General features: G+C 41.7%; 1 protein-coding gene across 1 annotated transcript in view; it reads left to right on the forward strand.

Moving 5' to 3' along the window:
• The window catches only part of LOC114645666 (putative thiamine transporter SLC35F3), an 82,500-nt gene that overhangs the window by 50,264 nt on the left and 8,626 nt on the right, over window positions 1–23,610 (forward strand). The window contains exons 2-8 of the mRNA XM_051933640.1: window positions 3,100–3,329; window positions 9,196–9,523; window positions 11,099–11,318; window positions 13,081–13,206; window positions 20,637–20,829; window positions 21,003–21,092; window positions 23,168–23,451. Of these exons, the coding sequence (XP_051789600.1) occupies window positions 3,100–3,329; window positions 9,196–9,523; window positions 11,099–11,318; window positions 13,081–13,206; window positions 20,637–20,829; window positions 21,003–21,092; window positions 23,168–23,400 (1,420 nt within the window). The 3' untranslated portion in view covers window positions 23,401–23,451. The remainder of the gene's footprint in view (window positions 1–3,099; window positions 3,330–9,195; window positions 9,524–11,098; window positions 11,319–13,080; window positions 13,207–20,636; window positions 20,830–21,002; window positions 21,093–23,167; window positions 23,452–23,610) is intronic.

Genomic DNA, 23,610 nt, shown 5'->3' on the forward strand with positions numbered 1-23,610 from the left:
TCTGTGGTCATTTTAATAGCAACTTGAGGATCTGTATGCTAACAGGAGCAGAAATCTGACTTGCAAAGGAGGAAAATGCTGAATACAATATATGCAAGTAGATGAGACCTCTCTCAAGTTGAATTTGAAACAGCAAAGTAATCTGTAATTTATATAGCACAGAATGTTTCTGTTTGTTCTAAGGGAAGGTGATGTGCAAGTGAGAGTTGCTTAAATAGGATGGATTTAATTATCAAATTCATTGATTGTCAACATATTTACATTAGCTGTTGCCTTAAAATAATAAAAAAATAAACTTTTGAGGAAAAAGCAACCTTTCATTGGAGATTTAGTAACATAGTGCAGCCGTTGGGGTTCCATGAACCCCCAATTAAACTGCATCTAAGAACCCAAGAATTCCATGCACAAGACAGGCATCAGTCCTGGAGTGTGCATTGTTCTATCACAGGGTACAATCAGACATGCTCTCACATACATATATCTATGGCTTATGGAATGAAAACCTACCCAAGTGGAGAAGAAAAGAAGAAGAGCAGGTGGGAAGGCAAAATCTAGAGTGAGATGGCAACACTAACCACTGTGTCACCTAAGTGGAAGCCTGCAGACGTGCTGTCAATTCTCAACGTATCACAGTACCAATGTTTTGTTGAATTGCAGTGTGCTTGAGCCTTAGAGAAAATTCTGTGTGTTGGATTTTCAGCAAAATGAGGATTGTGTCTCATAGTGTGGAAATATTTTATACGCGCAATGCATTAGTAAACAACTAAAACAACTTACAGTGGCCAGTTCTCTGTAGGTAAAGGAAGGGGGTGGGCAGCTGCCTCAATTGTGATAGTTCAAGTGCCTGGTTCTTGCATAAAGCAGGGAAGATCATGAGACTGACCATCAACACCATGAAACAGCAGCAAATTATGGATATTTTATTGCTTGGAGGATAAGTTTTCAATTTATTGATAAGTCTACTGTACATCACCTATGGTCATGGGCTTTTGGAACTGATCAAAAGAATGAAATCATGAGTACAAGTACCCAATTCCTGCTCAGACATGCTAGCCATATTGTTTGTGATAGTCTGAGGAGCTCAGCAATATTGGAGGACCCAGCAGAGCCAGTGGTTTGGTTGTGTTGATAAGAAGCTCCTACACCTTCAACTGGGGTTTACCATCTTAGTCCATTAGGAGAAAACACTTCATGGCACACTAAAGAAATTAACTTTCTCAAGCAACATGGGAGCATCTGATAATTTCCAGGAAAAGGAGGTGGAGGAAGTTGCTAGGAATGGGTTGGGCTGGTCAGTCCTCCTTAGCATGTTACAATTGTGACTCTCACAAGGTAAAGCAGAATGAAAATGATAATAATAAACCTGACTTTCAGATTTGAAAATATGATAGGCATTGTTCAAATAAAGAATCACTCCATTTCTGAAACCACTAAATCCTAATTAGAATAATAAAGAACCATTGCCAAGTTAAAGCCAGGGTAGTAATCCACGCAGAACAGGATTCTTAGCCATCACTTGATGCACATGTACAATTGCAAAGAGAGTCAATTTATAATGATTTATGATATAATTTCTTTTTTAAATTTATGTGTGTTTCCAGCAGTTTTTAAAGTTAATCACACTATTTAAGCATTTTTAAGAGTTTTGATTTATGTGAGACATTTAAGATAAGATTCGGCAATCTTGTTAAGAGACAGGTCATTTTTCTTTCTCATATAAAGCACTTTTCTTTTTCTCAATATACAATCCACATTTGTCATTTAATCAGCAAGCAATTCAGTTCTGGTCACCTTTAGGTTGAATGAACAAATTAATTTTCTATCCACCTAATATTAAGATCTATCCTTCAACATATTAAGCCCATTCCCACTCAACAGAGAATAAATAGACACATGCTGTGATGGGCGTTGACTCCACATGACACTAAAATAAGATTAAGCAGGTTCACTAAATTGCTGGATGGATGGATGAATGTGTCATTCAACAGATATTTAAAAAGTTGTGCAATCCAGACATTTCCTATGTTCATCACAATACAACTTTTCAAGAATATCAATAAACATCATAGTGCTAAAAATTGCAGATTGATAAGCAAAATGAAAAGTTCACTCTTTCTAGGTTAATTTGTTAAGAAAAAAATGATTTTTTTATTCCTTAAATTTTACAAAATATACAACTAATCAATGTCTAAACATTTATGAACATGCTCTGCATGATAATTTTGAACTGTATGATACCATTCAGGGCACCCAATTGCAACACTGTTTACAATACATGTTGCACTGGTGGTGCTATTTTTCTGCCTGTTACTACAAACCATAGTACATAGCCTGGCTTTTTCTTCTTATTTTCACAGATGGCTGGAAAATGATATTCAGTTAACCTGCTTGGCAAGTGAGAGTGATGGGTCTTTCTTGAGCCTCAGTTTATCTCATGCTCTTTGCTACCATCTAGTGGAGAAAACTAAGCAGCTCATAATAGAAAATATTTTTCAGTATTTAGGAGTTGTTTCAGTCTACTCCTTAATGTGGACTTATATTGACACCTACTTTAAAGAGTTAAGAAATTTAAGCTGATATACTGAAATGCATTTTTAAGATGTTTTTCAGAATTCTTCTGCTGTTTAGTAAGACTGTTTAGTACTACTACTGTTTAGTAAAAGCAAACACTATATATAATTCAGATCAGATATTCTTATTAGGCGGCACGGTGGCGCAGTGGTAGCGCTGCTGCCTCGCAGTTAGGAGACCCGGGTTCGCTTCCCGGGTCCACCCTGCGTGGAGTTTGCATGTTCTCCCCGTGTCTGCGTGGGTTTCCTCCGGGCACTCCGGTTTCCTCCCACAGTCCAAAGACATGCAGGTTAGGTGGATTGGCGATTCTAAATTGGCCCTAGTGTGTGCTTGGTGTGTGGGTGTGTTTGTGTGTGTCCTGCGGTGGGTTGGCACCCTGCCCAGGATTGGTTCCTGCCTTGTGCCCTGTGTTGGCTGGGATTGGCTCCAGCAGACCCCCGTGACCCTGTGTTCGGATTCAGCGGGTTGGAAAATGGATGGATGGATGGATATTCTTATTATTCTGCTATTTTTTTCTGTGTTTCATAGGCTCGGCATGAGACGGCTGTCAGATCACAGCCCACGAAGACTCTCTGACATCAGCTCACAGTTACGTCAGCTTCGGTATCTAACTGTTGAGGATCCCATCAAGGAAGAGCTGAAATCTTCTCGTTCTTTTCTAGATGTCAACAGTGCACTCAATGATTTATCTACTGTAGAGGTGCGCATCCTCCGAATTACAGGGTATTATCGTCATAGCCCCTGGAGTCCAGATGCTCGTAAGTATCTATCTATCTATCTATCTATCTATCTATCTATCTATCTATCTATCTATCTATCTATCTATCTATCTATCTATCTATCTATCTATCTATCTATTTATCACATTTTTAAAGTGAACCTCTTCTCAGTGTGTTTTAGTGACACGATAAAGTACAGCAGAATAACATTTGTTATTAAATTTCAAGTAAATTAAATGACTCAAACAAAGTTGGACAGTCATAGTGGTGATTTAATTTACCCTCTTGGTATTGAAAATTCAAATTACACAGAAAAGGCAGTAATTACAGGGAAATATAATACAGAAATAGACATGAGAATTCTCAAACAGGGCGGCACGGTGGTGCAGTGGGTAGCGCTGCTGCCTCGCAGTTGGGAGACCTGGGGACCTGGGTTCGCTTCCCGGGTCCTCCCTGTGTGGAGTTTGCATGTTCTCCCCTTGTCTGCGTGGGTTTCCTCCGGGCGCTCCAGTTTCCTCCCACAGTCCAAAGACATGCTGGTTAGGTGGATTGGCGATTCTAAATTGGCCCCAGTGTATGCTTGGTGTGTGTGTGTCCTGCAGTGGGTTGGCTCCCTGCCCAGAATTGGTTCCTGTCCTGTGTTGGCTGGGATTGGCTCCAGCAGACCCCCGTGACCCAGTGTTCGGATTCAGCGGGTTGGAAAATGGATGGATGGATGGAATTCTCAAACATGAGAATTTTAATTTTGATTGGAATCAAAAAGAGGAAACCTAAGAAGCCTGTATGAAAAGAGACTTCCAAAGAATTGTGAATGTTCCCCAAGAATGACGCAGATTTAAGAATTTTTGTATTCTGATTCAGGAGTCCTACATGATGCCTTTTTTAGGTGTATTAAGGTTGTAGGATATAGATCAGTAGGTTGGAAAGTTAGAATTACAGTCTTATCATCTTATTCAATGTACTTAATGAAGAAATAAGATGAAGATAATGTACACAAGACCGGACAGCTTAAAGCTGGTGCACAGTACATTTTTGACCAGTGTTCAAAGACTTCATACCGCAGTAACAAAATATTAATTTCAAAACCTACTCAACCAATAGCCAGCACGGTTTGTTAATTAGTTTTCTTTTTTGAATGTAAAACAGTTTATTGTATTTAAACAATAAATAAGTTATTTAATTATTTAATGATCCCTCCATCCATTATCAGCCAGGCTTATTTGATTTCAGGGTCATGGTGGGGCAGAAGCCTACGCTGGCAGCACTGGGTGCAAGGCAAGGACCAACTGTGGATGGGGTGCCAATCCATCAAGGGTACACACTATATCTCATGCCCACAACCACTTAAACAGGTGACAATTTAGAGTTGACCTAATCTGTGACTCTCACAGTGCACAAAATTAACTAAAAATGGTGTCTTTATTAATAAAACTAAACATTTTGAATTGAAAACCACATGGGGTAACACAACGTTCAATATAAAAAGAAGTCCATAAGCCTGTTGCCACTCTTGATCTCCCTCCAGGTCTTGCATCCTATCTACCTGCTGGAGTGGCCCGACCACTTGACTGCCATGCTAAAAAAATCTCCTTCTCAATTCCCATTCATTTTTCTCTCCATAGTGAGATGGAAAAGTGTAGGTAAGGTGTAATAGAGAGGGTCCGCTACAAAAAACAGAAGCCCTTGTAGGAAAAAGCCTGATTGGTTGTCTGAGGGAGTATAATTCTCCTTAAAGCCGATGTCACATTACATGACTTCTAGCAGGGCCGTATTTCAGGTATTCCGATTGCAGTTGCTGATCTTGTCACTGGACCATGTCGGTTTAAACAACTGAAAACTGCTGGTCAGGTCTGCGTGTTAATAGCATGCTGTCTAAATGGAGCCATGCTGTACAAAAGGTAAACAGGGATGGCAATTTATTTTCTGTTTTCTATGCTGTTGTGGTGCATTAAACCTGAGTCATTAGACAGACAAGCCTCTCACCTGTGTGTATTGTTCAAAGCCCCCATTTTCCTTAATACTTGTCACTGCACCATATGCATTGTACTTTTTAATGAGCATTCATTGGTTGCCTGTGCTCATGCACACAAACATGCCCTTATAATCCATTCATTATCCAACCCGCTATATTTTAACTACAGGGTCACGGGGGTCTGCTGGAGCTAATCCCAGCTAACACGGGGCGCAAGGCAGGAAACAAACCCCGGGCAGGTCACCAGCCCACCGCAGGGCACACACACACACCCACACACCAAGCACACACTAGGGACAATTTAGAATCGCCAATGCACCTAACCTGCATGTCTGTGGAAGGAAACCGGGGAGACACGGGGAGAACATGCAAACTCCACGCAGGGAGGATCCGGGAAACGAACCCGAGTCTCCTAACTGCGAGGCAGCAGCGCTACCCACAGCGCCACCGTGCCACCATGCCCTTATAACTAAAATCAAAATCGATTAATTTTGTCAGAGTGAGTCATCGACTAGTTGGAGTGAGATGCTAGGCATGTCACAAAACACAACCAGCGTCACAGGAGTGCTTCACCAACTGCCTCGTTAAGTAAATGAAGGCTACAACTAAACATCACTGGAAAAGCCACATAATATGTCATGGCCTTAACTCCTTGGGCAAAAATGGTTGTAGTCTGCACTCTAAATGCACTCTCAAATTCTGGTGCCCCTGCCTATTTCTCCTTCCAGAGTACTTGGTACACAAATACAGCTTACTGGCTCCCTAGCAGCTCCATGCATTTCCCTAATTCTCCTATGCACTCAATTTTTCCTTCTTCTCGTGCCGGTGTGGCTCACTGTTTCCCTTGGATGCTCTCAGCAAGACCTAGGTATAGCTCTGTGCCAGCCTGATTTGGACTTGCAACATGGCACAATGGTTAAACAATTTAGTAACATTTACCTTGTTCTAATATTTCATTATTCTCATTTTGACACAATTAGTAATGAATGACCATAAATTCAATATTAATGGCATGACTGCAGTAAGCAAACACAAGATTTTTACAGTATTGTTATCACAACCTCTATAAGTTAATTGTGTGAACGTGCAATGATTCACTGTGTTTTGGTTCTTCAGAGTGGCTAATAACTGTTACTGGCTCTAATAAATAATCTCATAAAGTGCACACACTGCCTGCGTTCCCTTATTGAAGACCACTTCAGGCTACCAGACTCTGGCCAATCAGTGTGATCTGTTGCTAGATAGCAGTGGGCTGCCAAATGATTTCTGAGTCACCACTAGTATAAATCCAAGCAATACACTTGTAAAGCTGTGTGTACAGCTCATTTTTTGTGTTTCAAAATTTTATTTCTTTGTTTTGTCAAGCAGGGTTTAGATTTTAATTTACCTGAGATGGCTTTGACTGAATCCTTGTCACTTGTCTAATTCAAAATAAGTCGCTGTTTCTGATTCAAAAAAGAAAACAATAATCCAACACATCCCATAAAAACTACGTTTGGAGTTCTTCTGAAAGTGCAAATAATATTTACTACTGGAGCAAATTAAGCCTTAACTTGTTTTTGGTAAATCAGCTATTGCAGGCATGTCTTTACTGGACAAAGTAAATCGGTGAATGAACATAACATTCTCAGACCCATCTGAGCCTGGCAGCACTGAGCATAAGGCAAGAATCAACCCTGAATGGGGTGCCAGTCCATTGTTGGAATCAACTAATTATTTTCTAAACAATCTAAGAGACCTAATTAATCACAATGCTGTGATACAGGTTTGGAAGACTCTGTGATACAGACAATACTGGAACTTGTCAAATCCTAAAATAATATTCATGTTAATGACAGCTCTGCTTCTCTCGGCTCTCCAACTCCAAATCCTCCACCCCGGCCGCAGAAACAAGGTAAGAGTGTCTTCTAAGCCCCTAATCAGCAAGGTAGTTTGCTGGATTATCTTGCTATATTGATCAAAGAAAGCCTTTCTCAGGCTGACTATAAAGTGCTGTAAATGCTGAAGACTAGATGCTGCAACACAAAACACAAGAGAAGCAGAAGAAGCCATGCAAAAGTTCACAGCAAAGGTTTTCCCTGCCTCGGCTTGTGAGACGCCAGTTTTGTCTCTTGCTGGTCCCCAAGGTAATGGTTGCTATTTTGTATTAGATCCTGTGAAATTCATTAGCTAGATATACGGGAATAGAGCCAACCGAGGCTTCAGCTGCTGCAGGAAGCTTAGTATAACTGAAAACAGGATAAGAGCAAGAAGGTCCTAGTTAAAATCTGTGGGCAAGCTGAATAGGAGAAGAATACAGCCAGCAAATTTGACAAAACCCTCTAGAGCAAAAACTGAAATATGTTCTGTACAATGTAATGGCAAGGAGCTTCAGAAACAGCAGATCATTTATATATTAGAAATAGAAATTACTCTTATTTATTTTTGGTTTTATCCAAGGTGACTCACTACATACAGCAGTTGACATTACAGTGCAGAGTTCTTACAGTCGGAGCACAAAAGTGTTAAATGAGTCAGACAGTAAGGCCGAGCCTGAATCTCGGAGTTTAAAGTCCAGCACCATAGCCACTTCATCTGTATATTAGCAAAAGTCAAAATACTACTTATATTTCAAATAATAGAGAGTATTACCAATATTAGAAACATTCATTAGGAGACATTTTCTGTTATATGCAATTGAAAGAAGTGACTGTGATATTCAACCTTTTTTGTATTTACCATTTTTGATTTGAATGCATTTCCTAAGATGTCTAAAAAACTCCTTACACCATGAACATACTTGATTATATTATAGTGTTCCTGAATAAAATACATTATCAAGATTTTCAGAATATTTTGAGATCTTTTTAGAAGAAAGAAACAAGTTTGTTTAAAACTAATCTTGTCTTCACAATGGACAGAATTAGTTTGCATTGCTTGCTTCATTTTCAGATATCTGTTCTTAATAGTTTTAAAAGTATTTATTCAACATGAAAAACTATTACTTCTTCCTTTTTCTTCTTTCAAAAACAGATGAATTATAGAATGGTAAATCTGTGGATCTTAACTTTTAGATCAATGGCACCCTCTAGTGAAACCAAAACACAAATCCACTGTTTTGGTCCACCAGTATTTGAGCTTATTAAGTGGTCTCAGTTGTCACTTTGAAGCTTACAAGCTTCTCTGTGTTTCTGTATACATTTTAATAGGATGCTGTACCTTTTATCATTGTCACAGATTTCCTTTACACATTGTGTTTAGTCATTCATTTTAAATCTCTGAAAACTCATATGTTAGCAGAGATTAATTTTGTTCCTGTTTTACAGAGTGCATTTTCCATATTAAAGCACAGAGGGATGTCACCCATGCCCCACCTGATTTAATTGCTTAAAATTGTGAAAGGAATTAATACAATGGATCAAAACTGTTACTTTAAAATGAGTTCAACAAGAACATGGGGACACAGTTGGAAACTTGTTAAGGCTTAATTTCGCACTGACGTTTCTAAGTTTTTCTTCACACAAAGAACCATTGACACATGGAAAAAGTTACTAAGTAGCATGGTAGACAGTTGGACTTCAGGGACCTTCAAAGCTACACTTGATGTTATTTTGGAAGAACTAAGTGGATAGAACTAGTGAGCTTTGCTGGGATGAATGGCCTGTTCTCGTCTGCAGTGTTGTAATGAAATAACTGTTATTTGCTGTTTGCAGGCCCTGGGATACAGTACTGTATATCAGCCTTCTTGTTAGGCTGTAAAACCTAATCATTTTCTGTTGATATTACAATGCAGTATGTCCTTGAATTCCTAATGGTTTCTAAGTGAAAGGAAATATGGATTTTAATTTCAGACAGCTTGCATTAGCAGTGGTATATTTGATATGCAGTTTTGCTCAGGGTGATATTAATCACTGCAGCTTCAGCTGATCCCAAGTTTTACATTGTCCTTTGCAGTTGACTTCCAGCGGGAGAAGCGCACACAGTCCATCTCCTTGACGACAGCTGAAGAATCAGAAAGTAGCGAGAATCCTTCAAAGCAATGCTGCCATCGGTGCCCTCTAGTGGTCCTGAGGAAGCTGGCGTGTGGTGTGGCACTGGCTTGCAGTGTGGCTGTCTCCTGGGCAGGGACCACTCATACTGCTAAGATGACCCTCACCAGCATCAATGCTCCATTTTTTTTGACCTGGTTTGCTACCACGTGGAATGTTTTCTTTTTTCCTTTATATTATTTGGGGCATATATGCAAGTCTAAAAAGAGACAGACTCCTCTTAAAAGATTCAGGTAATTAATACAGAATGGATTTAATGACATATACACAATTACTGTATAATGACTGGGGAAGGGATAGACAGGAAACTTAGAGTTGTATATAAATATCAGCCAGTGTGGTAATGAAGTTGGGATTAAGCCACCAATTCTGCCTGTGCATCAGCTGTACAAGAACATACTGTAAATAAACAGTTATGCTTCTTGTAAACTGACTTGGGATGGTGTTTACTATAAATAACTGCATTATAAAAGAAAAGTTGCTTGTGCCTATTTGTAAATGCAATCCTTTAATACTTTGCTAAACATATGCTTGCTTCTGTGTTGGATCTTATGCCCACTGGCCAAACTGTAACTTTCTGCGAAGGATCAAGTCTATCAATCCATCCATTTCCATGCCTGCTTATTCCAAGTCAAGATGGCATGAGGTTTCCACCTATCTTGAGATGATTGGTTACAAGACAAGAATCAACTGTGGACAGGGCAATAACTGATAAAATGGTTTCCAAAAATTGGATGAAAGAACAAATTCAACACAACAAAACTAATTATAAAAATAATATAGCCCACTTGGGAGGTGCCTAAGTATGGCTGCTACAGGAACATATTGAGGCACTGAAACACCATCCTGGACAGAAGTGCATCTTAAAGGGCCACACACTTGTCACTTTTTGCAGATGCCATTGAAATACTTCCGAGCAATTTAGACTCCCATTAATCAGGATTGTTATGCTTCCAATAGCCGCCATAGGACATGATCAGTCTAGACTGATCATTCTTTAAACATTCAATTCAGTTCAATTTATTTTTATACAGTGACTGACTGAGTACAGGCTTGGAGCACTGTAACGAGTTCACAGGTAAAATTCAATTAAAAACCTTACAAATTACTTATTACATAATATTCCAAAGAAGCTCTCACCAGACTATGCCTACAGAGGTTTATTTACCTTCTTTTGTGAAAAGTTTTAAAGTTTTTTTTTTACAGTATGATAATGAGAAATATGAGTAGAGTATTTCTTTTTATGAAATGTTTTTTTTTCTACTCTTAATGCGCTTGAGGGTTTATCCACAATACCCTAGATAAACTATCCCTTAGTTAAATCAGCTTTGGATGTCTAATCCTATGGCTTAATCCTATTGTGCAATACAAAGCCAAGTCTTAAAACATCTAATTACATTTTGTAATTCCATAGGGTTATTTAAATAATGTACTAACAAAAACAAATAAAAAAAAAACCAACTTATATATTGCCTAATGTATGCAGTATGCTTCCATTGAACAATTTATCATTTAAAAAGTGATAACCAAATATTTAAAAATGAAATCATGGCCTTAAACCAATAAAAATCTTTTATGACTATAAGTGAGCAAAAAAACAATAAGTTCGCAAATGCCTGTAAAAATCAGATATACATATATGAGTGGTACTTTGTTGTCTCATTCATTTTTATCATGTCTGTATATAACCCTTTAATAAGAAACAAAATAATCCCTGTGAACTTTACAAAGCCATTAGGTTCAAAAAATAGAAAAATTCTTAAAGGATTTCCAAACATGTTTCATACTGTTGTTTCTTCTTTTTTCAGAGAATGCAGCCAATTTCTCGGTGAGGACGGTTTCACCTTACGTGTATTCTGGAGGCGCACAGCTCCTTTCTGTCTCTTATGGGTCCTCACCAATTACTTCTACTTACTTGCATTGTGGCGTATCAGCCCAAGTGATGCCAGTGCCATATTCTGTTGTAATAAGGCATTTGTCTTCCTTCTGTCCTGGATTATCCTTAAGGACCGTTTCATGGGTGTACGGGTAAGTGTGCATGTAGTGTATAGTTTATAGCACATATTAAACATATTGTTACTATAGCTTCTTCTGCCATTGCTAGAACAGATTCTCAAAAAGTGGTCTATTCAACTGTCTTTGAAGAAGAGACCTAGACAACCTTTAAGAAGGATCTGGATGAGATTGGGATAGCTTAGGCAACATTCAAATTACAAGCGTCATTGCTCAGTTACGATTTGTTGCTCAAATTAGATCTTGACGGTTCACAATCTTATGCCGAAGTGACGTCGTCTGTATCTAACCGTAATGTGAACGCATCTGTTCTCCAAAACAGCATGCATGCGCACATTGATACGTTTGTGCACAAGTCATCTGTGTTACCAACAAACAAAAAATGTCATATTTGTGAGACTACTCGTGGTATTAAAAACAGCAAAATGAATGTGCTAGTAGCTGGTTTGCTTTGGAGGATGGCAAACAGTTTGTCAGTTGCACATGATTACGTCAAAAAGGCGAAGAAAAGCCACACAGCTAGCTTTTGCTGCTTTCGCCAATAGACTCAAGTTACAGACCTCCAGAGGGCCACTCCAGTGAGGAGGTTGTCGCTTTATATTATACATCACTGGTTACACTATGGTTAAGATTATGGTTTGGAGAGGACTATCTGACTCAAATCAAGTGAACCAAGTGACAAAAACCTGCATTGTAATTGACTGACAAGTGGAGCAACTGAATCTCAGAGCTGTGCAGGTCTGTAGCTGGAACCATCTTGTTTTTGTAGCTGTTGCTGACACTACTGCACCAAGAGATGTGTGGGCAATAGAAGGGAGCCAGCAATGGTGGGACCGTGACTGATGTTGTCACAGCCACAGCACTCATCCACTGTAGTTTTGCTGCGCTGCCGGTGGTGGCTAATGATGACTACATTCAGTCCATGTGTAAAGGCAAAAAACTGCATGAATTCTGATCGGATCGATCTCATTTATACCACGAATTGGATATGCATGAGATCTAGGACCAAAAGTGTCTCATATCTGATTTGAAAAGATTGGATGTCTCTGTCCACACAGCCCTGAAAACATCAGATTTGTGTCACACTAAGGCAAACAATCACATTTGAGTCGCTTCAGCCTGCTAATGTGAATGTAGCCACAGTTATTAGTTTAACAAAAGAACTTGATGGACTGAATGGTCCCCTCTCATTTGTCAAATTTTAAATACACTTCTAAGAGCAGTGGAAGTCTCAAATATTATCAAATTATTATTATTAGGGAAGTGCCATTGACGAAGGACACAAAACCAAAAGAAGTTGCAGCTATCTTGTATATTGGATACACCCAAGTCATCATTGCCATGTTTTGGCCCATATGTTACAGGATGTTGTAAATTTAGAGTTCCTGGCGTGACGGCCTCTACTATTAAGCCCTTGTGCTCGCTTGCTCTTGACTAGATCACAACAGTGAAAGGCTGAACCACATTCTCTTCCTGCTTTTCTACTTTCCATACCACATGCCTTTTTCCTGGCACTTCTTTTGAATCAGTCTAAGCTTCAGAATGTTTGTTTGTTCTTTTTTCTGCCTTAAGTGTCCAGTTTCTATAATTCAGACAGAATGGATTAAGAATTGAATTACAGTAATAGTAATAATAATATTTATAATATTATAATATTTAGTAATAATAATAATAATAACCATATTTAGTTGTCAAATGTCAAACAGTACACTATGTCAAGAACAGATGCACAGTTTGTAGTCCTCTGCTTTTCATGTCTGTTTCTGCTTTTTCCCAGATAGTGGCAGCCATACTGTCCATCACTGGGATTGTAATGATGGCTTATGCTGATGGCTTTCACAGTGATTCAATCATTGGGGTGGCACTTGCTGTGGGCTCAGCTTCCAGCTCTGCTCTCTATAAGGTCAGTTTCAACCTCAGTTTGGCTGGATTTGCATTTTTTGTATGTTCTTGTCTGCTCACATTACATGACTTTTCCACCTATTTTTAGTCACAGACTTCACTTACGTAATCTTAACTAGTTGGAGGCAGTTGCGGCAAGTTCCCATAAGCGCCACTTATGTAGTCTGACATACCCAGTGTCTCACTCAGGTTTGATTTTGTGTTACGCTGTAGCGGTGGGCTCTGAGTGTACAAGAGTTGAGAACCAATGAATGCGCAGCCAGAAGTGCAATGCATATTATGCAGGTATGAGGAACAAAGAATGTGGCTGTTTTAGTCATTGTAAGCAGAAGAGAGGCATGTTTGTCTGATGTCTTGTGTTTTACGTACCATGACAAAATGAAAAAAAGAAAAAAAAAGACTGAGATTGTAGTTGAATTCTCCACTCATTCAACTATGAAACATATGTAAAGCACCAGTTCTGTCACACACCACGCTGATTTTCAGAAAAAAGGGACAAACTTGCGATAATTTGGAATGTTGAAACTGTGCTTCAAAGTTATTATGCAGTCTTCTAATTGGTCCTCTGAGTTCTAGTTGTGTAATCGGACATACTCAGGCAAGGAGATCAGCACCTGCAGTTGTCAAGTTTGACATCTCTTCTGACTAGATGTCATTTAATGTGACATAGGCTTTAGTTAAGCAAAATCCATCCATCCATCCATTGTCTCCCGCTTATCCGAGGTCGGGTCGCGGGGGCAGCAGCTTGAGCAGAGATGCCCAGACTTCCCTCTCCCCGGCCACTTCTTCTAGCTCTTCCGGGAGAATCCCAAGGCGTTCCCAGGCCAGTCGAGAGACATAGTCCCTCCAGCGTGTCCTGGGTCTTCCCCGGGGCCTCCTCCCGGTTGGACGTGCCCGGAACACCTCACCAGGGAGGCGTCCAGGAGGCATCCTGATCAGATGCCCGAGCCACCTCATCTGACTCCTCTCGATGCGGAGGAGCAGCGACTCTACTCTGAGCCCCTCCCGGATGACTGAGCTTCTCACCCTATCTTTAAGGGAAAGCCCAGACACCCTGCGGAGGAAACTCATTTCAGCCGCTTGTATTCGCGATCTCATTCTTTCGGTCACTACCCATAGCTCATGACCATAGGTGAGGGTAGGAACATAGATCGACTGGTAAATTGAGAGCTTCGCCTTGCGGCTCAGCTCCTTTTTCACCATGACAGACCGATGCAATGCCCGCATTACTGCGGATGCCGCACCGATCCGCCTGTCGATCTCACGCTCCATTCTTCCCTCACTCGTGAACAAGACCCCAAGATACTTGAACTCCTCCACTTGGGGCAGGATCTCGCTACCAACCCTGAGAGGGCACTCCACCCTTTTCCGGCTGAGGACCATGGTCTCGGATTTGGAGGTGCTGATTCTCATCCCAGCCGCTTCACACTCGGCTGCGAACCGATCCAGAGAGAGCTGAAGATCACGGCCTGATGAAGCAAACAGGACAACATCATCTGCAAAAAGCAGTGACCCAATCCTGAGCCCACCAAACTGGACCCTCTCAACACCCTGGCTGCGCCTAGAAATTCTGTCCATAAAAGATATGAACAGAATCGGTGACAAAGGGCAGCCCTGGCGGAGTCCAACTCTCACTGGAAACGGGTTCGACTTACTGCCGGCAATGCGGACCAAGCTCTGGCACCGATCGTACAGGGACTGAACAGCCCTTATCAGGGGGGCCGGTACCCCATACTCTAGGAGTACCCCCCACAGGATTCCCCGAGGGACACGGTCGAATGCCTTTTCTAAGTCCACAAAACACATGTAGACTGGTTGGGCAAACTCCCATGCACCCTCCAGGACCCTGCTAAGGGTATAGAGCTGGTCCACTGTTCCGCGACCAGGACGAAAACCACACTGTTCCTCCTGAATCCGAGGCTCGACTATCCGACGGACCCTCCTCTCCAGGACGCCTGAATAGACTTTTCCAGGGAGGCTGAGGAGTGTGATCCCTCTGTAGTTGGAACACACCCTCCGATCCCCCTTCTTAAAGAGGGGGACCACCACCCCGGTCTGCCAATCCAGAGGCACTGTCCCTGATGTCCATGCGATGTTGCAGAGGCGTGTCAGCCAAGACAGTCCTACAACATCCAGAGCCTTGAGGAACTCCGGGCGTATCTCATCCACCCCCGGGGCCCTACCACCAAGGAGTTTTTTGACCACCTCGGTGACCTCAGTCCCAGAGATGGGGGAGCCCACCTCTGAGTCCCCAGGCTCTGCTTCCTCATTGGAAGGCATGTTAATGGGATTGAGGAGGTCTTCGAAGTATTCCCCCCACCGACCCACAACATCCCGAGTCGAGGTCAGCAGCGCACCATCCCCACCATATACAGTGTTGACACTGCACTGCTTCCCCTTCCTGAGACGCCGGATGGTGGACCAGAATCTCCTCGAAGCCGTCCGAAAGTCATTCTCCATGGCCTCCCCAAACTCCTCCCATGCCCGAGTTTTTGCCTCAGCAACCACCAAAGCCGCATTCCGCTTGGCCTGCCGGTACCTATCAGCTGCCTCCGGGGTCCCACAGGACAAAAGGGTCCTGTAGGACTCCTTCTTCAGCTTGACGGCATCCTTCACCGCCGGTGTCCACCAGCGGGTTCGGGGATTGCCGCCACGACAGGCACCGACCACCTTACGGCCACAGCTCCGGTCAGCTGCCTCAACAATAGAGGCACGGAACATGGCCCATTCGGACTCAATGTCCCCCACCTCCCTCGGGATGTGGTCGAAGTTCTGCCGGAGGTGGGAGTTGAAGCTACTTCTGACAGGGGGCTCTGCCAGACGTTCCCAGCAGACCCTCACAACACGTTTGGGCCTACCACGCCTGACCGGCATCCTCCCCCACCATCGAAGCCAACTCACCACCAGGTGGTGATCAGTTGACAGCTCCGCCCCTCTCTTCACCCGAGTGTCCAAGACATGTGGCCGCAAGTCCGACGACACGACCACAAAGTCGATCATCGAACTGAGGCCTAGGGTGTCCTGGTGCCAAGTGCACATATGAACACCCCTATGCTTGAACATGGTGTTCGTTATGGACAATCCATGACGAGCACAGAAGTCCAATAACAAAACACCGCTCGGGTTCAGATCAGGGGGGCCATTCCTCCCAATCACGCCCTTCCAGGTCTCACTGTCATTGCCCACGTGAGCATTGAAGTCTCCCAGCAGAACGAGGGAGTCCCCAGAAGGTATGCCCTCTAGCACCCCCTCCAGGGACTCCAAAAAGGGTGGGTACTCCGAACTGCTGTTCGGTGCATACGCACAAACAACAGTTAGGACCCGTCCCCCCACCCGAAGGCGAAGGGAGGCTACCCTCTCGTCCACCGGGGTAAACCCCAATGTACAGGCTCCAAGTTGGGGGGCAATAAGTATACCCACACCTGCTCGGCGCCTCTCACCGGGGGCAACTCCAGAGTGGTAGAGAGTCCAGCCCCTCTCAAGGAGATTGGTTCCAGAGTCCAAGCTGTGCATCGAGGTGTGTCCAACTATATCTAGCCGGAACCTCTCAACTTCGCGCACTAGCTCAGGCTCCTTCCCCTTCAGAGAGGTGACATTCCACGTCCCAAGAGCCAGTTTCTGTAGCCGAGGATCGGACCGCCAAGGTCCCCGCCTTCGGCCACCACCCAACTGACACTGCACCCGACCTCCTTGGCCCCTCCCATAGGTGGTGAGCCCATGGGAAGGGGGACCCACGTTGCCTCTTCGGACTGTGCCCGGCCGAGCCCCATGGGTGCAGGCCCGGCCACCAGGCGCTCGCCATCGAGCCCCACCTCCAGGCCTGGCTCCAGAGTGGGGCCCCGGTGACCCGCGTCCGGGCAAGGGAAAACGCCGTCCAAAATTGTTTTTCTTCATAGGAGGTTTGTTTAACCGCTCTTTGTCTCATCCCTCACCTAGGACCAGTTTGCCTTGGGTGGCCCTACCAGGGGCATAAAGCCCCGGACAACAGAGCTCCTAGGATCATTGGGACACGCAAACCCCTCCACCACGATAAGGTGACGGTTAAAGGAGGGGGTTAAGCAAAATAAATTTCTAAATTTACCCTATATGAAAAGCCCATGGTGATTTCTCAGATTGATTTTCATCCATTTCCTGGACCTACTTCGTGGATAATCAGCATCTCTTCCTGAAGCATCAGATGCAAGTCAGGAATCATCGATGGGCAGAACTTCAGCCCATTACAGAGTAAACACACACAAAATTTTGACTTGTTAAAATACAAATTACAATGTTTTGACTAATTAAAATTTCATTTCAGATGACTAAATGAACATGTTATGCATTTAATAAAAGTACATGAATGCTTTTATTATTTAAAAGGTTTTTGTAGATATTTAAATTATGAATTAGCATGAACCATTAAATGCTAAAACAGCTTGCTTTATATTTCCACTTTTTCCTCACCTCTGTATTTTTAAGTGAATTAATTTTTGGTGTGTAATACAGGTTGCTGTGTTAATGATGTTAAAGAAAAATCAGTGACCACATAGTTTGTAAATCAGTTCTGAAAACTCTTAACGTTATGGAGTGCCCAGAGTCACCTGGCACTTCACTGTGATGGCTGGCAATAGTTTCAGCTTCCTCCCCCCATGCCAAAGAGAGCTCATTGTTCAACACTCCCATCCTACTTGTAATATTTTATTGTTTAAGTTTAAAGTGCTACTTATAGCCATTGAGAATAAATGTTTTTGGTTGTAGACCGCATTTCTTAGCTTTTACCTTGCCATTGAAGCAGCAGAATTCACCATCAGAATCCACAGACAGCATGGACATCTACTGGGCCTCAATGAGAAATCTTCTTTCTGAATATACTACCAAAACTACAAAGCAGACCAACTTTATTAATATATGTGCCAAGACATCGACCATTAAAGAAAGCAGGCAAAACTGAATAGTGGTGTCCAACCTCTAAAATCCATTGAATTCTGTTCAAAACTCAGAGATGAACACACTCTGTTACCAACTCGAAAATTAAACTTATTGATCAAGAAGACACGACTCAAAGTGACAACTTAAGAATACTGGGACTCAAAGAGGGCACCAAGAAGGATAGTCCAAGATCTTTAGTCATCCAAATGTGTGAATTTCTCAAACTTTGTCCCTGAGACCATGCAGCTAATTTCATGTATACTAGTGATGCAGATTGTACTGCCCTTCTGCCTCATATTATCCAATTTTCTACGTTTACAGGCTTCCAACTAATTCTGAAGGAGGCAAAATTTTACTTTCAAAGGATCTCTATAACCCATTTTTTCCTATGTTTCTGTCCCTTTACAGTGCAGGATGACTATAGCACCAGTTGTTCAGAAAGCATGTTCCACTGAGCTTCAGCCATATTTACTTTACCTTGTTAAATTGAAAATGAGTTTTGGATCAACACACTCCTTATTCAACTTTAAAACCAACACCGCTTCATTCTGACAATGTCTTCGCTCATACTGCGTTGCTTGCTATATTCATTTTATTCAGCACATTCTGTTTTAACCTCACAATCAAATTATGACATGAATACTTTATTGTTGTCTGCAATCTCTTTTTGAGCTGTGTTTATTTTCCTTATATGATATTGATGTTATGCATTATTAAGTGCACCTCTGTTCAGCTGGGGACTTTTTGCATTGTGTGTCTATTCGATGAGTTCTGTGGAGTGGGAAGGTGGCAGCCTTATAACATTTACAGTATGATTTTTTGGTCACCAGGTTCTGCATTTACTCCTCTTCCTGTTTTTCTACCCTTTCCTTCTTGTATTTTATACTATTGTAATGAGGCATTGTATATTGTAATGGCATCTTTTGACTCAATGGTGAATCACATACTCGAGGACATCAGTAGAAATTAAGGGCAAGTGAATTTAAAACTGAAGCCAAGAAGCACTTCTTTACTCAAAGAGTTGTGAGACTCTGGAAAAAACCGCTGAGACACATAGTGGAAGCAAAAACCTTGACAACCTTTAAGAAGAATCTGGAGATATTGAGACAGATTAGCTATTAGCTAAATAAACTGGCTTGATGGGCTGAATGCTCTCCTCTCGTTTGTCAGATTTCTTATGTTCATTGATTTCTAGGTTTTTGTGGAATTCCAGAGCGGCACATTTGTTTAGTGGTACCGCAGCTGCCTTGTAGTATGGTGGAGTTTGTATGTTCTTCCCGTGTTTGCATGGGTTTCTTCTGGGTGGTCCAGTTTCCTCCCACCGTCCAAAGAAATGGAGGTTAGGCAGATTGGCAATGCTAAACTGGCCCTACGAAGTGTGTGGTGTGTGAGAGTGTGATCACCTTGCAGTGTCCAGGGGATTGTTCCTGCCCTGTGCTCTATACTTACTAGGATAGGCTTCAGCCCCTGCTTAGGATTAAGTAGGTTTAGCAAATGGTGTTGTATTACAAGAGTAAGGTGTTAAATTGTAATCCAGAATCTTTACTATGCAAATACTATATAAAAAATATATTTTAATTATGTTATACAATATACATAAATAGGGTGGCATGGTGGCGCAGTGGTAGTGCTGCTGCTTCGCAGTAAGGAGACCTGAGTTCGCTTCCTGGGTCCTCCTGTTTGGAGTTTGCATGTTCTTCCTGTGTCTGTGTGGGTTTCCTCCGGGTGCTCTGGTTTCCTCCCACAGTCCAAAGACATGAAGGTTAGGTGCATTGGCGATCCTAAATTGTGCTTGGTGTGTGTGTGTGTGTGTGTGTGCCATGCGGTGGGCTGGCGCCCTGCCCGGGATTTGTTTCCTGCCTTGCGCCCTGTGTTGGCTGGGATTGGCTCCAGCAGACCCCGGTGGTCCTGTAGTTAGGATAATGGATGGATGGATATACATAAATATTTTGAAACCCTAAAATAATACAGGTCCATATCTGGGGCTGTTTCCTGTCTTGTATCCACTGCTGCTGAGACAAGCTTCAGCCCCTGATGACCCCAAATTGAGTTAACTAGGTCTAAGAATGTTATACTATGCTATAAATAAAACACGTTTTTACAAAATATATTTTCTGTATTATATGGGCCTGATTTTTTATGATATCCCTCAGTGCATTAAACTATTATGCTTAATTAATTAAAACATAGGGTTAGTTTGTTTATTTTTCTTAATGTTCTGTATTTTCTAAGGCAGGGTGCAGGGTCAAGTGATTAAAATATTGTACCGTTAAATAACAAGGTTGGTGATTCACTGTGTGCTATTTAGTTGCTGTACTGTGTATCCCTGAGGCATTTTGCTTAGCCAAAAAAGACATTTGTAAACAATTGTACTTTGTGTAGCTCGGCACTTGCAAAGCAACATGGGATTGTGTTCAAAATAGAAAAATAGTTTGTAAAGCTTATTAAAAATAAAAGATTTTTTTTCCATGATAAAGAAGGCCTGGCATCATTCCATTAATTTACAGCTGCTTCCTTTTTCAGGTATTATTTAGGCTCTTAGTGGGAGATGTGAAATTTGGGGAAGCAGCCGTTTTCCTCACTACACTTGGTGTTTTTAACATCCTGCTCCTGTCATGGATTTGCGTCATCTTGTATATCACAAAGGTGGAATATTGGCCTTCCGTCCAAGATATCCCCTGGGAACAACTCTGTAGCCTTGCTGCTCTATTACTAGGTAGGGATATTAACTTTAACAAACAGGAAACATGTAACATTAAACTGTAAATTGTAACTTTCTTTGTGCTAGTATTATTTATTCTTTTAAAACATGCAAATTTGTTTTTGTTTGAATTACCCAATTCTGTTTTCTGTACTTCACATTGACGCTTATTTTGCCTTTTTTTTTAGCTTTTAACTTGCTGGTAAACTTTGGAATTGCACTAACCTACCCCACCCTTATATCTGTGGGCGTCTTTCTGAGTGTGCCAGTCAATTCAGGTGAGCAGTCACGGAAGCAGCAGTCCATCACACACTGGCTTAGAGCCGAGAGGTCTTTGTTATTTCCAAGGAATTAGTCTTCTTTTTGTCAGGAAAAATCTGTTCAGTAAACACAAAATGGAAGTAATGCCTAATAAAACAGAAAACAATTCCATTAATTAAGTAGGAGTTAAAACATACAAAGCAAGCATGATTTCACATGGGTAAATAAAAAATTGTAACGTATTTGTATCTTTATTCAACTTGATAACACTGCAAATATTGAGAAATACAGCAGCAACATTTCTTAAGACTCATATTGTAACAGTAGACTTGTTTTCTTTCATCTGTCCATAAAGTGAATCATAACGTTTTAAGTAAGTGCTTTACTTTAATTTTTATTGCCAGCTACAAGCTTGTTATTGACAGCAGCAGCTCTCTGCTATCCAACACAGAAATTTTTATATGTATGGGAGGGCTGTTGTTTGATTTTTTATATTTTTTAATTTGTTTATCTATTTTTGTTTTTTGGGGGCTTCTGTACAATGTTATTTTTGCCTTGAGAACAAATAAAGTATAATTTAACCTATGGAACAAATTTCAGTGAAGAATTTCATTACAAATTGCTCATTACTGAGGAAGAAAACGCTTTATGACCAAATATAGTTAACTAAACTTGATGTAAATGTCAAGGAGACTGGAAACTTCAACAGTGTTGAGTTCCCAGCTGGGACTCCCAGTTTAATATCCATCCATCCATTATCCAACCCGCTATATCCTAACTACAGGGTCACAATCCCAGCCAGCACAGGGCGCAAGGCAGGAAACAAACCCCGAGCAGGGTGCCAGCCCACCGCAGGCCGTGCACACACACCAAGCACGCACTAGGGACAATTTAGAAATGCCAATCCACCTAACCTGCATGTCTTTGGACTGTGGGAGGAAACTGGAGCACCCGGAGGAAACCCACGCAGACACGGGAAGAACATGCAAACTCCACGCAGGGAGGACCCGGGAAGCAAACCCAGGTCTCCTAACTGTGAGTCCCAGTTTAATATTGGAGGTATTTATGTGAAAAAAGGCAGATAGATGCTGCTCAGATGGAAAGGTGTGCTTCTTCTAGTTCAGAGAGGCTGTAGACAGCACAGTTGTGTTGCCTACATTGGTCTATGGTCAAAGGATGTCCATTTTCTTTTAGACGCCTCCTTGATCCAAAGACCATAAGCAAATATGACAGGTCTTTGGTTGCAATGGCCTACTACCTGAGAACAGGAGCAGAAGCATTACAACCTGCTAATCCATTTTCCCAGTGCCCTTTCAAATTAGTCACAATAATGAAACATTCACCATGCTCATGTGTTTGACAACTTATCACAGTAAATTTTAAAAAGATGTGTGGTCGATGAAAGGATTGAAAGTCAGTCAGTCAGTCATTATCCAACCCGCTATTTCCTAACGCAGGGTCACAAGGGTCTGCTGGAGCCAATCCCCACAAGCTAATTTTGGGACACCAACACATTCATCCCCATTTAATCAAACTAAACCAAGGTAAACACAAATAGCCACTATGTGCATAAAACGAAACAGAAAAGTCCAAAACGAACACAGGAGCCATAAGGTTTTGTAATTCCATGAATTTAGTCAATAGGTAGGAGGTCCATCTTGCAGTCTGTTCTGTTCAGAATGAAACGCCTCCTACCGGTGGCTGTGGGATTTATAGCTGGGGGAACTGAAAAAGGGTGGAGTCAAATGCTATCACTAGGAGTCTTCTCAGTACTGTGGAGGGAATAGAAGAGGACAAAGTTAGTGCCAGCACCCCTCTCGACCTGGTATAGTAGTATACATTTTAGAGGAGTCCGAAGGGTGATCCACAGAATGCATGCATGACAGATATCTGTGAACAATGAATACAAAGAGGTAACTGGAGCAACAATTAGAGTATTAGTCTGCTCTGCTGTCAATGTAACAAACCTAAGAATATTTCCAAATAATTGTAGACGGAAAAGCTCTTCAAGTTTCTTTAATTATTTATTAAAAAACTTGAAGAGCCCTGGATCTGGAGATTACTGACTAATGCGGTCTTATTGACATTACAGCTGTAGACTTGTGCCTACAAACAACGGAAGAGTTCAGCAAAGTCCGTCTTGCTGCAACTGGAATTATTGGACTAGGATTCCTGCTTTTGCTGCTGCCTGAGGAGTGGGATGAGACCGCCCTTCGTTGCATTGAGAGGATTAAGAGAGACAGACAACAAGAGGAGAGTCCAGAAGATGGGGACGAGAGTGGAGTGGTGACGCGAGGCAAAAGCAAAATGGCAGTCCTAACTTGAGAGTTTAGTGCAATTGTGAATGCTTCCATCAACAAATCTTCCCTGGGAATGGTAACTGCTTATTTTATTTATTTTAATATAAATTAGATTTTTTCTTAACAGTATTTTATTAGAGCAGATAACCAACAGCCTGAACACTGTTTACAACTACATTTCCAATAATTAGAAGATAATTTAATATTTCTTTATGTGTTTGCTTTCGCATTTTTT

The sequence above is a fragment of the Erpetoichthys calabaricus genome, chromosome 1 (assembly GCF_900747795.2).
Source record: "Erpetoichthys calabaricus chromosome 1, fErpCal1.3, whole genome shotgun sequence".
NCBI lineage: Eukaryota > Metazoa > Chordata > Cladistia > Polypteriformes > Polypteridae > Erpetoichthys > Erpetoichthys calabaricus.